The sequence below is a fragment of the Adiantum capillus-veneris genome, chromosome 3 (genome assembly GCF_014529385.1).
Source record: "Adiantum capillus-veneris isolate H3 chromosome 3, ASM1452938v2, whole genome shotgun sequence".
NCBI lineage: Eukaryota > Viridiplantae > Streptophyta > Polypodiopsida > Polypodiales > Pteridaceae > Adiantum > Adiantum capillus-veneris.
The window spans coordinates 143,138,471-143,151,864 of record NC_140933.1 but is presented as its reverse complement, the minus strand read 5'-3'; the positions used below and the strand labels follow the sequence as shown (position 1 = coordinate 143,151,864).

Sequence of the window (13,394 nt, the reverse complement as noted above, 5' to 3'; positions counted from 1 at the left end):
TGGGATTTGCCCAAAACTACATATGTTGTGCGTTCTTTTCTTGGTTTATGTCAAGCATATAGTTCGCACATAGAGAACTTTGTACGCATTGCTGCACCTATGACTGATGTTTTGAAAGGGGTAAAGACTCACCGCATTAGCGCGTGGATTTGCCTGAGGTAGTCATTGAGGTTTTTGCAGCTCTCAAGGTTGCGGTGACAGAAACGCCATGTCTTATCCTTGCCGCTTGGGATGACCCCTTTGAGGTATGGACGGATGTGAGAAATGTCACCATAGGTGCTGTGCTCTAGCAGCATGGGCATCCAGTAGCTTTCCTTAGTCAGAAGCTCAATAGTGAAAAAAGGAACTATTCAGTTTATGATAAAGAACTTTTGTCTATCATTCACCCTTTTAAGCATTGGAAGCATTTTATTTATGGTAGAGAGTTTATAGTTCGCACAGATTGTCAATCTCTCAAGTGGCTCCGGTCTATGCCTAGTACACATTGGAGTGATCGCCAAGCACAGTGGTCACATTTTTTGAGCAATTTGGAGGTTTGATTGAGTATGTGCTTGAAAAAGCTAACCCTGTTGCAAATGCCTTAAGTCGCAAAGGATAGATTTTGGCTCTTGAGTCAAGATCCACACTTTATCTTCAGGAGGTGTCTTTTGACAGCATGAAGAATCAGCATGCGGATTTGGAGTTTGGTAAGGAATGGTTGTAGGCTCTTGCTTCCCAAGGGCCAAGCAACTATCTCATTCGTGATAGTTTGTTGTATTTTTGTCAAGGTCTATGTGTGTTGCCCTCTCTCAGGACACCCATATTGCATGATGCACGTGACTCTCTCACGGGTGGGCATAGGGGAATGAACACCACTGTTGAAAAAATAGAAAGATTCTTTTATTGGCCTAAAATGCAAAAAGATGTGTTTTGTTATGTCACACAGTACATTATTTGTCAACAAAAAGTAAAATCTCCTCGAGGTGAGCAGCAAGGCCTCTTGCTTCTGCTGCCTATTCTCAATGGACCTTTTCAAGATAATTCTATGGATTTTGTGACTAACCCTTCCACCTAGATTTCAAGGAACACTCAGTGTTTGACAATTGTTGATCGTTTCAGTAAGTTTTGCATGTTGATTCCTTGTAAGGCCACAATCACTGCACAAGATGTAGCACGGTTGTTCATAAAGCATTGGTACCCCCTTTGTGGTTTCCCAAAATTGATTGTTTCAGATATGGATATTAAGTTCATGTCCAATTTTTGGCGCACACTCTTTGAAAGTTTTGGCACTAAGTTGAATTTTTCATCGGCTTTTCATCCAGTGTTAGATGGTCAAACATATATTTACAATCAGTTGGCTTTTGATGTTTTGAAGTCATATGTGCATGATCAACAATCTCATTGGGAGCTCTATCTCCCATTGGTTTAGGCTATTTTAAATGACTCTTTCTTCGCTGCCACTGATCGAACTCCGTATGAGGCAGCCTTTTGTCTTCCGTTCTAGTCACTATTGACTTGCTCAATCAATCAAATGCCTTAAGCCAATGCTGAGAGTCAGTCCTTGGATGAGATTTCCGAGAGTGAAGCTTCGGCCAAGCAAGGCTCAGGAGTCTTACTCAGGGCATGCTAATAAGCATCGTCAGGATGTTTCGATCAAGGAAGGGGATTGGGTTTATTTAAGAATCATGAAGCAACATTTTAAGCAAGTTGGAAATAAATATCCTAAGTTGTATTTTTGAATGTATGGTCCATTTCCTGTCATCAAAAGGATAAATGCGGTTTCAATGAAATTGCAATTGCCTAGTTCATGGTCAAGACTCAATGCACAACGTTTTCCATTTTCTTGGTTGAAAATGTTTCAGGGAACACCTCCAAAGGATATTTCCAAAGAAGAAGAACCGAAGATCATCGATGAAGCTGAAGTCATGGAGCTAGAGCAAGTGTTGTTGCATCCATTTTGCCATGGTTCAAAGAAGAAAGTGTGATGGTACTTTTTGAAGTTTGAGGATCCAGGAACCCACGAGGCAGTGTGGGTTGATGAAGATTTTTTCAAAGATTATCCCGACATGTTGACAACCTACAAGGAAGCCATGCAGATCGGTACCAGTACCTCACCTTAAAAAGGAGGGGATGTCACGTGCACATCTAAACCTATGCGCATGTTGACAAGCTACTTCATGATATGGGTTCAATTAGCTTAGGAAGTGTTATGGCACCTTTGTGAGTCTGTTCGCAGACCGTGCATGTCCAAATATTAGAGTAGTTGCATTTCCTCTGGTTGCACATCTAGAGCTTGAAATGACCCATTTAGTCCCAAGCATAGCATTCAGTTTCCAAGTAGAGCCATCAAAACCATTTGCCAAGTCACTGAATTGTTTTCCATGTGAACAAGCCTATAAGTTAAGTGACTTAAGTCATTTAAATAAACTTATAAGCTTGTAAATAAAGAGATCCTAGAGTTTAACGTAAATTTCCTCAACCAGCATGGCTACACATATAAAGGAAAGCCCCAGGGCTCACTTGGAAAGCATATCGCAAGAGGAGGATCAACAAGTCTTCAGCGTTTCTCACAAGCTACAGCCACTGTTTCTGTGTCTTGCACAGAAGCTTGGTGTTTTCAGCCTAAGGACCAGCCTGGAATTTTGGAAGATCCCCAATCTGCCAGCAATTCCAGCCCAAGTACCCAGTTCAGCAAACGTTTGGGGATTTCAGCCCATCCTCGCTGGCATTAGCAGAATTCAGCCCTAGTACTAGCAGATCTACGAGTGTTTTTGCATCAGCTATTGATGCCGCTGACTGTTGAAAATTAGCCCAGAAACTCCAGCGTTTTGGCACTTACCTGCAAGACCTGCCAATGTTTTTTTGGTTTTAGCCATTAGCCTCTACAAACCGCCACAATCCTGTAGCAGATCCTTGCCGCGAGAGCTTGCCGAGGCGTGATCTACAACGGTAAATTTCAGCCATACAACAATCCATTTTTAGATTTAGCCTCAGTTCAGGCCAACAACTTTCATGCATTTACCACCCTTGGTCAACTGCAGATCAGCCTCGTCTTGGTGCGACAGTTGCAGATTTGCAGCATTCAGTTTTCAGCCTTAGCATCGTCATCATTGTCCTCACCGTCGACTTGTATCAGATTTTGCAATCAATAGCATAGACTTCTCTCACCATCGAGAGAAGGGCCCTTGGAGGAGGGTTTGATAACTTTTTTTGTGTGGTATTCTTCTCTCTCTATCTCGTAGTCTCAACACCTTCATTCACAGTGTTTACCACTTTGTTTGTGATCACTTGCACTCTCTCACTAGAGGAACGAAAGGCTCTCCCTTCTGTAAGTAAAGGAACCTTGAGCACAATTTGGAGCACTCATCTTGAGCAAAGTTCAACATTCACTTCCGTTGCACCTAATATCCAGTAACCATCCAAGGATAGCATGGAAAAGACGATTTCCACATCATGAAGTTGGGCAATTGCGACGCTCTCCTAGGCATGCCTTGGCACAACAAGTATGGTGTGACACTCTAGCAAAACCAAACAATCACCTTGATATAGAAGGATAAGCTAGTCGTCCTCAAATATCAATAGTCCAAATTTAGCCCTGAATGAATTTTCTAATTGCCTTATATTAAGATACTTTTTTGAACTTTGTTTAAATTACTCTTTGGAATTTGTTTGTAATGGATGTTATCTATTTTAAACCTATCTTGGTGCCAATTTGACAATTGCTTGACTTTGGTTTTGATACTAGGTTCAATGATTGGTGATTTACTCCCGAGAGGAGTATTGAAGAGAATGGATGCTTAAAAATGCTTGCACATACTCTTGGCCCAAACCCTTGTGGTTATTTGCGGGGGGAGTATTGAACGTTTGAAAAGTTTTGTTTTTACTTATGGCCCGAACCTGGATGGTTATTCATGGGGGGAGTAATGAGAAAGAAAGTATGTGTCACATGCACATCCAATCCTATGTGCATGTGGACAAGCTAACTCCTAGTTCTAGGTTTTAAGACAGACTTGGAAGTGTTATGGAACCCTTGTGAGCCTGTGCGCAGGACATGCATGTCCTTACATTAGTTGCATACCCTTTGATTGCACATGAGCATAGCTAGTGTCTAGTAGAGCATTAGTATCTAGCCTAGGTATTTATCTACAAATGAAGCACTTCTTATAAGTGATTTTATTAACTTATTAATAAGTGACATTTTAGAAATCGTGGGATTTTTAATGATTTTGCCCAATCCAGCTTTAATCCCATATATAAGTGACCCTAGGGGTCACTTCTCAAGAATAAGTCAATACCATCACCTAGTGTTCGCAGTACCAGAGAACCTCTAGGATTTTTGCTAGCAATACCACAATCACTATCCATCATGTTTTTTCATCAGCATATTCAGCCTACCAGCATTTTTAGTCTACAGTAGCAAATTTTCAATGTCGTCAATTTTCAGCCCTAGCGTTTTCAAAAATTGCAGATTTCAGACATAGTCCCAACATTTTTAGATTCAACCCTCACATCAGCCCAACATTTTCAGATTTTAGCCTATAGCCTCATCAACACTTGCAGATCCCATCAACTCCACCATCATTGTTTTCATTTTAGCCTTTAGAATCGCAGAACCAAGCACCTACCGCAAGGTCCCATCAGCATCTAGGACCATTGTTTCAGTATTTGTGCAATCTAAGCAAATACCTCTCTAGCAATAGAGAGAGGCATGTCTAGTGTTAGTCTTCTCTCTCTCTCTCTCTCTCTCTATCACTCATAGAAGCTTCATTCCCAGTATCATTCTCTCCTCTCTAGTCTTGCACATCTCTCATGAAGTCAAAGAAACTCTCTCATTCAATAAAAGATACCTTGAGTACGCATTGAGCACTCATTCTAAGCATTCACCATCAATCACTTCCACTGCACATTAGAGTCTAAGCAGTGGTTACTCTCAGTACCTCCAAGCGACACAGGAAACAATCTGGGGAGTGTTTGGTTATAAAGGGCCTTTATATATCATGGCTTGAACCTTTTTAGCTTCTTTGCGGGAGGAGTGATGGTGTCATTGAACAACTCATGGCCCAAACCTTGATGGTTATTGCAGGTGGAGTGTTCATCGACAACTATATGTTTCTCTGTCTTGTAACATGCATATGTAAGCATTTGTGTTGCATTGTGATGTGCCAACCACTGAATATTCCTAATTGGGTGGGATTGCTTGGGTATGTAATTTTTGTGCATCGAGACACCCATTCAAGATCAACGCGATTTAGGTGTGGTGGATAATTTCTCTACGCTAGAATATCAAGAGCTCCGATATGGAATGATAATAATTGAATGACCCTCGAATATTTTTGAGCTAACCTGAGTTGTTTTGTAGATAACATGTAATTGTGGATGATAACTCTTCTTTCAAGGAGGGGGGATGTCACAAACTGCTAACATGTCAAGCCACTGAAGACGTGGTGGGTTAAGGCTCCCCAAGAGCCTAACCCTAGCCAACTTGCATATCCCAACAGAGGGGCCTACACCCTGGCAGAAGCAGAAGAAGACAAAGTTCTAACCAACTTACAGATCCTCGCTGAGTGGGGCCAAACATTAAAGTTTTCACAACTTATGGGACCCCATCTGATGGGGCCTAAAAATAAAGCACTCACACACACAAAAGATCTTGCTTGAAAATTGATGATGTGGCAATTATATGGAACACCCGGCCGATTTTACGTTGGTTGATGAGGTGGCAGACTATACGGATTAAGCAAATCACGCTACTGGTTGTTGACGTGGCAATTGTATAAATATCCTAAATTTACCTTGGCACCTTTTTGAGAGACCACATGCTTTTATGTTTGATGCTTTTCATGTGCTGCTTTTAAAATGACCATGGGCCTTTAAATATGAAGGGTGGTCTCTCTCTCTCTCTCTCTCTCTCTCTCTCTCTCTGGCATTTACAGATGATGCAGAGCAGAGATATTGGCATTGTACTGAGTTGAAGTTGACAAAAATCGACGATGCGGAAGGGTAGAGACTAAGGAGATTGAGCACAAGATCTCTTTGGCATTTTCAAATGATGCAGAGCAGAGCTATTGGCGTTGTACTGAGTTGATGCTGACAAAAATCGATGATGCGGAAGGGTAGAGACTAAGGAGAGAGAGAGAGAGAGAGAGAGAGAGAGAGAGAGAGAGAGAGAGAGAGAGAGAGAGAGAGAGAGAGAGAGAGAGAGAGAGAGAGAGAGAGAGAGAGAGTCTTCTAAACCAATCAACTGTGGAAATGAATAACTGATGTTGTAATACAATGGAGGCAAGGGGTTGCATATATACCAACCTCAGTAAATTGCCCTACCCAGACTTTGACAAATTAGTAAAATAATTACCTAAAAGCAAAAATAAATAATGGGATCACATTGGGCGATTCACTTGAGATGGCAAAACTCTAACACCCTCTTTGCAGCTCATAGTGGGACATAAATAGTGAGACCAAGTCAATGAAGAAGCTACCATGGACACCCCAGCAACAGCTCCTTGTCGAGACGGATACGCCTCGGATTTGCTACTCTCAACTTTGTGCTTTAGAATAATGCCATCTTGAACATCGATTGCCCTTTTACAAAATTTAAACTGTAGACCACACTACGTCCAAGAATCCCCATTCGCGAATTGTGAACACATCACGTCCAAAAATACTTCCAAGATAATGAACTATGGAACACATCCTGTCCATAATTTGACCAACAACAATAAATTGGTGCACTCATCCATAGTGTTTTAGATACGTCTAATTGGTTCCTTGCCAGATGCACGTGCCTTGAATCTGACCCACAGATTCAAACACAGAGAACTCTAACTCCAACACAAGGGTCCAAATTAATTATACAGAGCACTATTTGCTCCTTTTTGCCACTCACAATCCTCTCTCTTGCTGAAGCCAGTGGCGGCAACTGCCCTTTGATTAGAAATCTGGTGTGGTGGCCACTGTAGTCACCACCACGTGTGCCATGCTGATCTCCTCTATCAAATCTTTATTATCGTAATATTTGTCCAGCTTGCCTTTGTCTTTCTCTCTTTGTGAGTTCCTGCTTTTGTCTTTTGTTTCAAGCTCCTAAGCCAAACAAAGCATCAAGCCACATTTATAACAATGGTTGTTGGACCTCGTGGGTACCAAGGTATCTAACTGAGCACTGGTTTTTTTGTCCTTGTCAAGCTTGCCTTTGCCTTTGTCCTCTAGCAAACTCGTCCATTTTCTTTTGGATTCACAATCTCAAGCCAAACAATTTGTCATTTTCATTGCCGCTAATTGGGTATTGTTTAATCCGCTTTCCATAGCCGATGGTTGGTGTTGGTGATCTCCGTCGTTGGCGTTCAAGCAAGGGGGGCCATGTTGAAGTTGCAATATCTTGGTTTGTATCATCTCGCACTCCAAAAGGTGGCTTTACTAACCAAGTCGCTTTGCCAAAACAAAGCATTTCAAATAACTTGAGCCTCAAAATCCCAAGCCGTGCCTTCTACAATCCCTCTCTTGAGCTCTAATCTGCACTTCTCTCAAGCCGCCTCAAAGAAATTCAAAAGTGGCCGCAAGGTTGTCTCAAAGCCTCTCCAGCAAAACAAAGACCTCCGAGGTTTGGGTCGTGGATGTCTTTAGAGGCGATGCGGACTTGGTGGTAGCCGGAGCGGAGGTCGATGCGAGTGAAGTATTGGGCACCCTGTAGTCTGTCCAGCAGATCTTCCATGAGGGGGACTGGGTACCTGTTCTTGATAGTTATCTTGTTGAGGGCCCGATAATCCACGCATAGTCGCATCGAGCCGTCTTTCTTCTTGACAAACAGGACTGGGGCCCCAAAAGGAGAGCTGCTGGGCCGGATGAAACCTTGGTCCTCCAATTCCTGGAGTTGCTTCTTGAGCTCTTTTAGCTCGGTGTCGTTCATGCGGTAGGGGGCCTTCGCCGGGGGTGTGCTTCCTGGGATGAGGTCAATTTCATGTTGAATTTGACGGGGAGGGGGTAGGCCGGGGGGAAGTTCTGGAGGCATGACATCCTTGTACTTCTGGAGGATGGGGGTAAGGGAGGGGTCACCCACTTTGGCCTGCTCGATGGTGATGGAGTTGAGCCTTGCTGTGGGTTGTTCCTTTGCTTGCATGATGCAGAGGTGAACCTGAGCTCCTTTCTTGAGGGCCCGCTCTGCTTGCTTTACGCTCATGAGGTTGAGTCTGGGGGAAGATGTCTCTGGGACTTTTTGTTTGCCTTTCATCGCTGCTAACTGAGCAGGGTCTTGGCGGTTGATGGGAGGGGGGTTGGTTTGAAGATGCGCCTAGCGGGTGAAAGCTTGCTTTGTTGTGAGTCTGGCGCCTTGTACTGTCACTGCTTTGCTTTGATTGTTCAGTAACAATTGATCCACCTTCATGCCTAGGAGTGCAATAAGATACTTGTCGTTGAAGGACAGACCAATGATTGCCTCGAAATCGTCCATTGGTACCACTATGAAGTCAAGTCGACATGTGAATTCACCCATCTCAATCCTGACTTGATGGGCTGCCTTGAGATTGCTATCCTTTCCTTGGGAAAACTTGACAGTGGTTTCATTTACTGTGGTGAGGCGTAGGCCCAGGCGAGCGGCGCACTGCCGGGATAGAAAGTTGTGTGTAGCGCCTGAGTCTACCATGATCCATTGCTGCTGGGACCCAATTGTTGCCTGGACATATAAGTTCTGAATGTCCGTGATAGCTGCGGCCATGCATTGAGGTTGGAGGGATACTGCTCCAATCCGAAGTTGTTGGTTAGCAGCAGGGTTATCCATTTCTTCGATTCTTCTTTTGGGGGGGGAGGGTGGTTCTTCTATTACGATGGTGTTGGGCCTGCTAGATGAGGCTGATACATGATTTCTCTTGCGTACACATGCGTACTTGGGTCCATGAGCAATCCTGCAGTCGCTGCACCAGACGCGATCAGGGTGCGGATTGTTATTCTTGCCGCTGTAAGTATTGGAGGCAAAACTGCTGGGTGTGGGGTTGTAAGAATTGCTCGCAAAGACGCTGCGTGGGATTAAGGCGCCATTTCCGTGGCCTAATCCCGGGTTGGCATTGGGTGGTGGTGGGCGGGTAACATTGTTTCTGTTATTGTGTACCAATCCGCGGCCTTGCCCGGTGGGTGGGTTAGGCCAGTTGTTGGGGGCAAAATTGTTGGGGCGAGGGTTATTTGGAGGCAAACCTGGTGTGGGGTTTGTGTCGCGTAGCTTTTCTGCCATATTGGCGGCCACTTCCCAGGTGTTGGGATTCTGTTTTTCTACCTCTCGCCGGGCCCAGGGCTTAAGGCCGTACAAGAACCCATGTAGCCTGTCTGCTGTGTGCATCAATGGGAGTTGGAGCATGAGTCGACGGTATTTGACAATGTATTCTGATATGTGGCCGTCCTGGCGTAGATCGCGCCACGAATCTCTGATTTTGTTGCCCTCATTCTCTGGGACAAAGTAGCTGAGCATGTCTCTTTGTAGGTCCTCCCAGTCCTCCCAGCGCTTTGATTGCTGTTCAGTGAGGAACCATACATAGGCGTCGTCGGCCAGAAAGGTTTTGGCCACTTGCACATATCTGCGTCTGCCTATGTTGTTCCACTGCATGTAGTCTTCTACCTCGCTGAACCACTTGTTGAGTTCCAGTGAGGTGCGGTTGCCTTTGTATTTCTCTGGGGGACTGGGTTTGAATTTTCCCAGTCTGTTTTCGTCTTCTAGATGTCTGTCAGGGCTGTAGTAGCGTCTTTCACTTTGATCATCCTGATAATATTCGTCTTCGGGTCGTGGTCGTCTTTGTGTGTTACGCCGCGTGTTGACATTACTGGGGCCTGGTCGGTCTTCGTATCGTTGGCCTAGCTGTGTTTGAATCATTTCGCCCAGGTTAACCGACATCAAGTTGATATGTTGTTCCACGGGGGCCATGATGCGGGCCTCCAGTCTTCTTTCTATTGTGTCTTGGGCATCTTGTCGTGTCTTCGTTTCCTTCTTCTTCTTCTCCTTCTTATTCAAATCAGGCTCGGTTCTGTATCTGTCATCATATTCTTGATCTCCAGCCATTTCTGTACTTTTGTGGTCGAAGCCAAAATAAAAAACTCAAAAATGTCGAAAACTGAAAAACTGCGCGAAAACGGCTTGAAAACGTTGAAAAACTATGAAACAGCGCGAAACGGGGTCCAAAACGACGAAAACCGTGAAAAACGGCTCAAAAACGCTGAAAACCGGTCCCAAATGGAGTAATACGGGGCAAACCGAGGTAAAACGTTGAAAAACGATGGGGAACGTGGAGAAACGCGTCAGAACGGGTCAAGAATGCGGAGAACGCGGTGAAAACGGGGCGAAACATGGATCAAAACGGTGAAAAACTATGGGAAACGTGGAGAAAACGCAAGGGACGGGGAAAAACGAAGCAATCACGCGAGAGACGTGGTGAAACGGGGCAACGCGGACCAAGAACACGGAGGAAACGTGAAAAAACGAAGCAGACAGGCCGAAAACGTGGTGACAACCACAGACCACGGACCGACGTCGGATCGACGGGGACTCGAGCCGAAGCTCTGATACCAAGTGTGACGTCCTTGTTCGGGGCGTCGCGGAAAAGGGGCTGCGTCGGCTCACCTGCGATGCAAACGGGACCTGCAGGCAAGCAAACGCACATACAAGAACGCAACTTGAAAACTGAACGCAAGAGAGACACGAGAGTGAGGGACACGAAGGAATGATCAATATCATAAGAAAGTGCCAAATATAAAGGACACAAGTAATCACATGAAAACGGGGCTGACAAGTTGGGGGAAGTGACACATACTTCCCTTATATCTGCACACGTGTGCTGGACCCACCCTTGCCGTTGCACTGCCACGGTTGCAGTTCCTCTCGGCCCACTGCACTGTGCAAACCCGTCTGTTTTTTTTTCCCATCAAAACATTAGGGAGAGAATGGATGACTGCCTCTCATGCGAATGTTGTACGGCGCCATAGCCATCATCGCTTCTGCATCGGGTTTCGTTTACCCCTTCTGTACAGGAGGCTTTGAGGGATGGCCTCAGATCACTCAGCGCCCACAAGCAGCTACTACATCTGCTTCTCTGCCTTTGGTTCTCAACAGAGTAAAACCCCTGCTCAATGTCGTCCCTGCTCAGCACCAAGCCGTCCGGTCTAGACCCTTGCCCCAGCTGCAGTGACAGCACAATGCTGTGCACTCTTAAGCTTTGCATCTAATTGTCCCTGCCGCATATTCCTTCGGCTGGCCTCAACTTGGGGACACAGTTCAGAACAATGATGTCTCCTAGCTTCGCTCAAGTTGTCAATGGACAACAGAATAATGGCTATGGTCCGCACTCCCACAGTCCATTGATTGGCTCGCCATCAAAGGACCACGACTACAGAAGTGAGGAAGTTGTTCACATGGGATTCCCCCCTAGGTAACATACTGCATAACTTTTCCACTTCAAACATTTGGCATAATGTAGAACCTGTTTATGCACAGAAGGAAGATCATCAGGGTGCTAATAATGGGATAAAATACTGTTACTGAGGGTGGTAATGTAAACTATGAGGAATCAGGAGGGGAAAATTTAAAGGATGAAGCTTTCATCATTCCTTCTGATACTCTAGAAGCTTGGAAAATACAGCTGCAGGATAAAGTTCTCAGAGGACTCTCTCGATGAATGTATGCAAAGCAATGAGCAGGAGCATTATTAGCAGCAAATGGAATTGTGCACGCAAGAGCACTGCGAGGGGGTCAAGACTCAGAGCAGGCATAGCTGCCGATCCAAGGCCTCATTGTAGAGGAGAAAACACCGTGTGTGAACGGAGCCACCTCATGAGAACTGTTGGTGTGTCTTTGGTCGGTACGTTTCTCTGAGTGAGTATGTGAAGGGGGACGAAGCGAGCAACCTCCAAATGATTATAGCTGAAGGCATACTATAATGACTGCTAAATTTATTAGCAAGATAGCAGCCGAACCACTTGCTATCGATACTAGGTGCAGTGGTAGCCGTTGTAGTAGTACCCTGCATTTCTAACTGGATCATTACTACTATAATGTTGTGCAGACGCTGACTTCGATCTTACACTCTGCAACCATGCCTCATGACGATTCACGCAAGGGTTGAGCTTGCAGGTTCTATAACAGGTAGTATCTAATTGTTGTATAATCAGGAGTAGTACGCCAATGGATTATGGGGCAGTTTGTTTCGACTTCCAGGTTATATTCTCTCGAGTCTCGCAGTATCCAATTCTAGGAAGTGGGGACCTGGGCCTTGTCAGAGCTGCATGCTAATTCTATATAACCACCCCTGTTCCAGTGCTCTCGCCTTTGATCCACACTTAAATGAGCACCCCTGCCCTGCGGTAATAAATTGGTGTAATATTAGGGAGTAATGGGCCTGCTACACACGGGGGATCAATTTCCTGATTACCTTTCTTTTCTCTGCTTAAAAGTCCCCTCTCCCCATTAATCTCTCTTTTGCGGTTTCTTCTTGCAGGGGCAGCGACAATAAGAAGATAGACAAACTTCCACACTCTACGGAAGAGATGCACTTACTCTTTGTATAACCGTCGTCGTCTCTCTCCCCTCCTCTCTCTCTCTCTCTCTCTCTCTCGACTGTGCTCTGTCTCTCACAAGAACATGTCAATTTACAAAAGACACCTCAGAATGTGTGCATTCTCATGCACTCTTCGCCCATGCGTCTCCCCTCTATGCTAAACAGAATGCTATGGACGTCTATAATAGGAAACTGCTAAGCTCTTCACTCTCTCCCTCAGGATCAATATCGACCCTCGTAGTGTGTAACACAACTCTTTAACAGTTCAACACTTGTGTGTGTGCACGCACACTTTCCGGCAATTCTGTTACAGTTTCAATTTTAATATAGCTAGCCTAGAACCTTGTAGGAATGTTTGAAATTTGAAGGGTATTTTGGGAATTTTCACAAAGTAGAGGGGTATTTTGATAATTTTCCCTAAGTTTTTTACCAGAGTCGTCTTCTTGGTTGCAGGCCTTGTGATTTATCACTTGTTAAACATTGCAGGGACCATCGACAAGAGGCCACCATCGGCTAGCATTCTAAAATGCACAGCGGGTTAGGGGAGTTCAATGTTGCCATTAGCGCTTGCAGACGGACATTATTTAAAAAGGCTTCCTACATCGCTTCACGACTGGCAGTAGCTAGCAGCAATGGGAAACAAGAGCCACAAGTGTTGTGGCATTTCAAAATGCAAAGAAAAATGGATAAGGGTTCAAAAGGCTTCGAAAAGCAGCATTTTACACCGCTGGTTGTAGAGGTAGAGGGAGTAGCACCGTGGGGGGTCCTCACGGGCTCTTCTTCTCTTGGTGCAACTCGTCCTCCCCCAAGGGTCTTCAAGAACAAAGCTCCACCAAGGGCTCTGATACTATGTCAAAGTCGACGATGCGAAAGCATAGAGACCAAGGAGAGTGA

The 13,394-nt window shown here is 44.9% G+C and overlaps 1 protein-coding gene across 1 annotated transcript; it reads left to right on the top strand.

Annotated features, from left to right (window-relative positions):
- Nucleotides 1-11,229: 11,229 nt before the first annotated feature.
- On the top strand, nucleotides 11,230-13,144 carry LOC147461835 (uncharacterized). Its single transcript, XM_086501917.1, has 2 exons — nucleotides 11,230-11,375; nucleotides 12,954-13,144. The coding sequence occupies exons 1-2, from the start codon at nucleotides 11,230-11,232 to the stop codon at nucleotides 13,015-13,017; spliced, it is 210 nt and encodes a 69-aa protein (XP_086358043.1). The 3' UTR covers nucleotides 13,018-13,144.
- The last annotated feature ends 250 nt before the right edge of the window (nucleotides 13,145-13,394 follow it).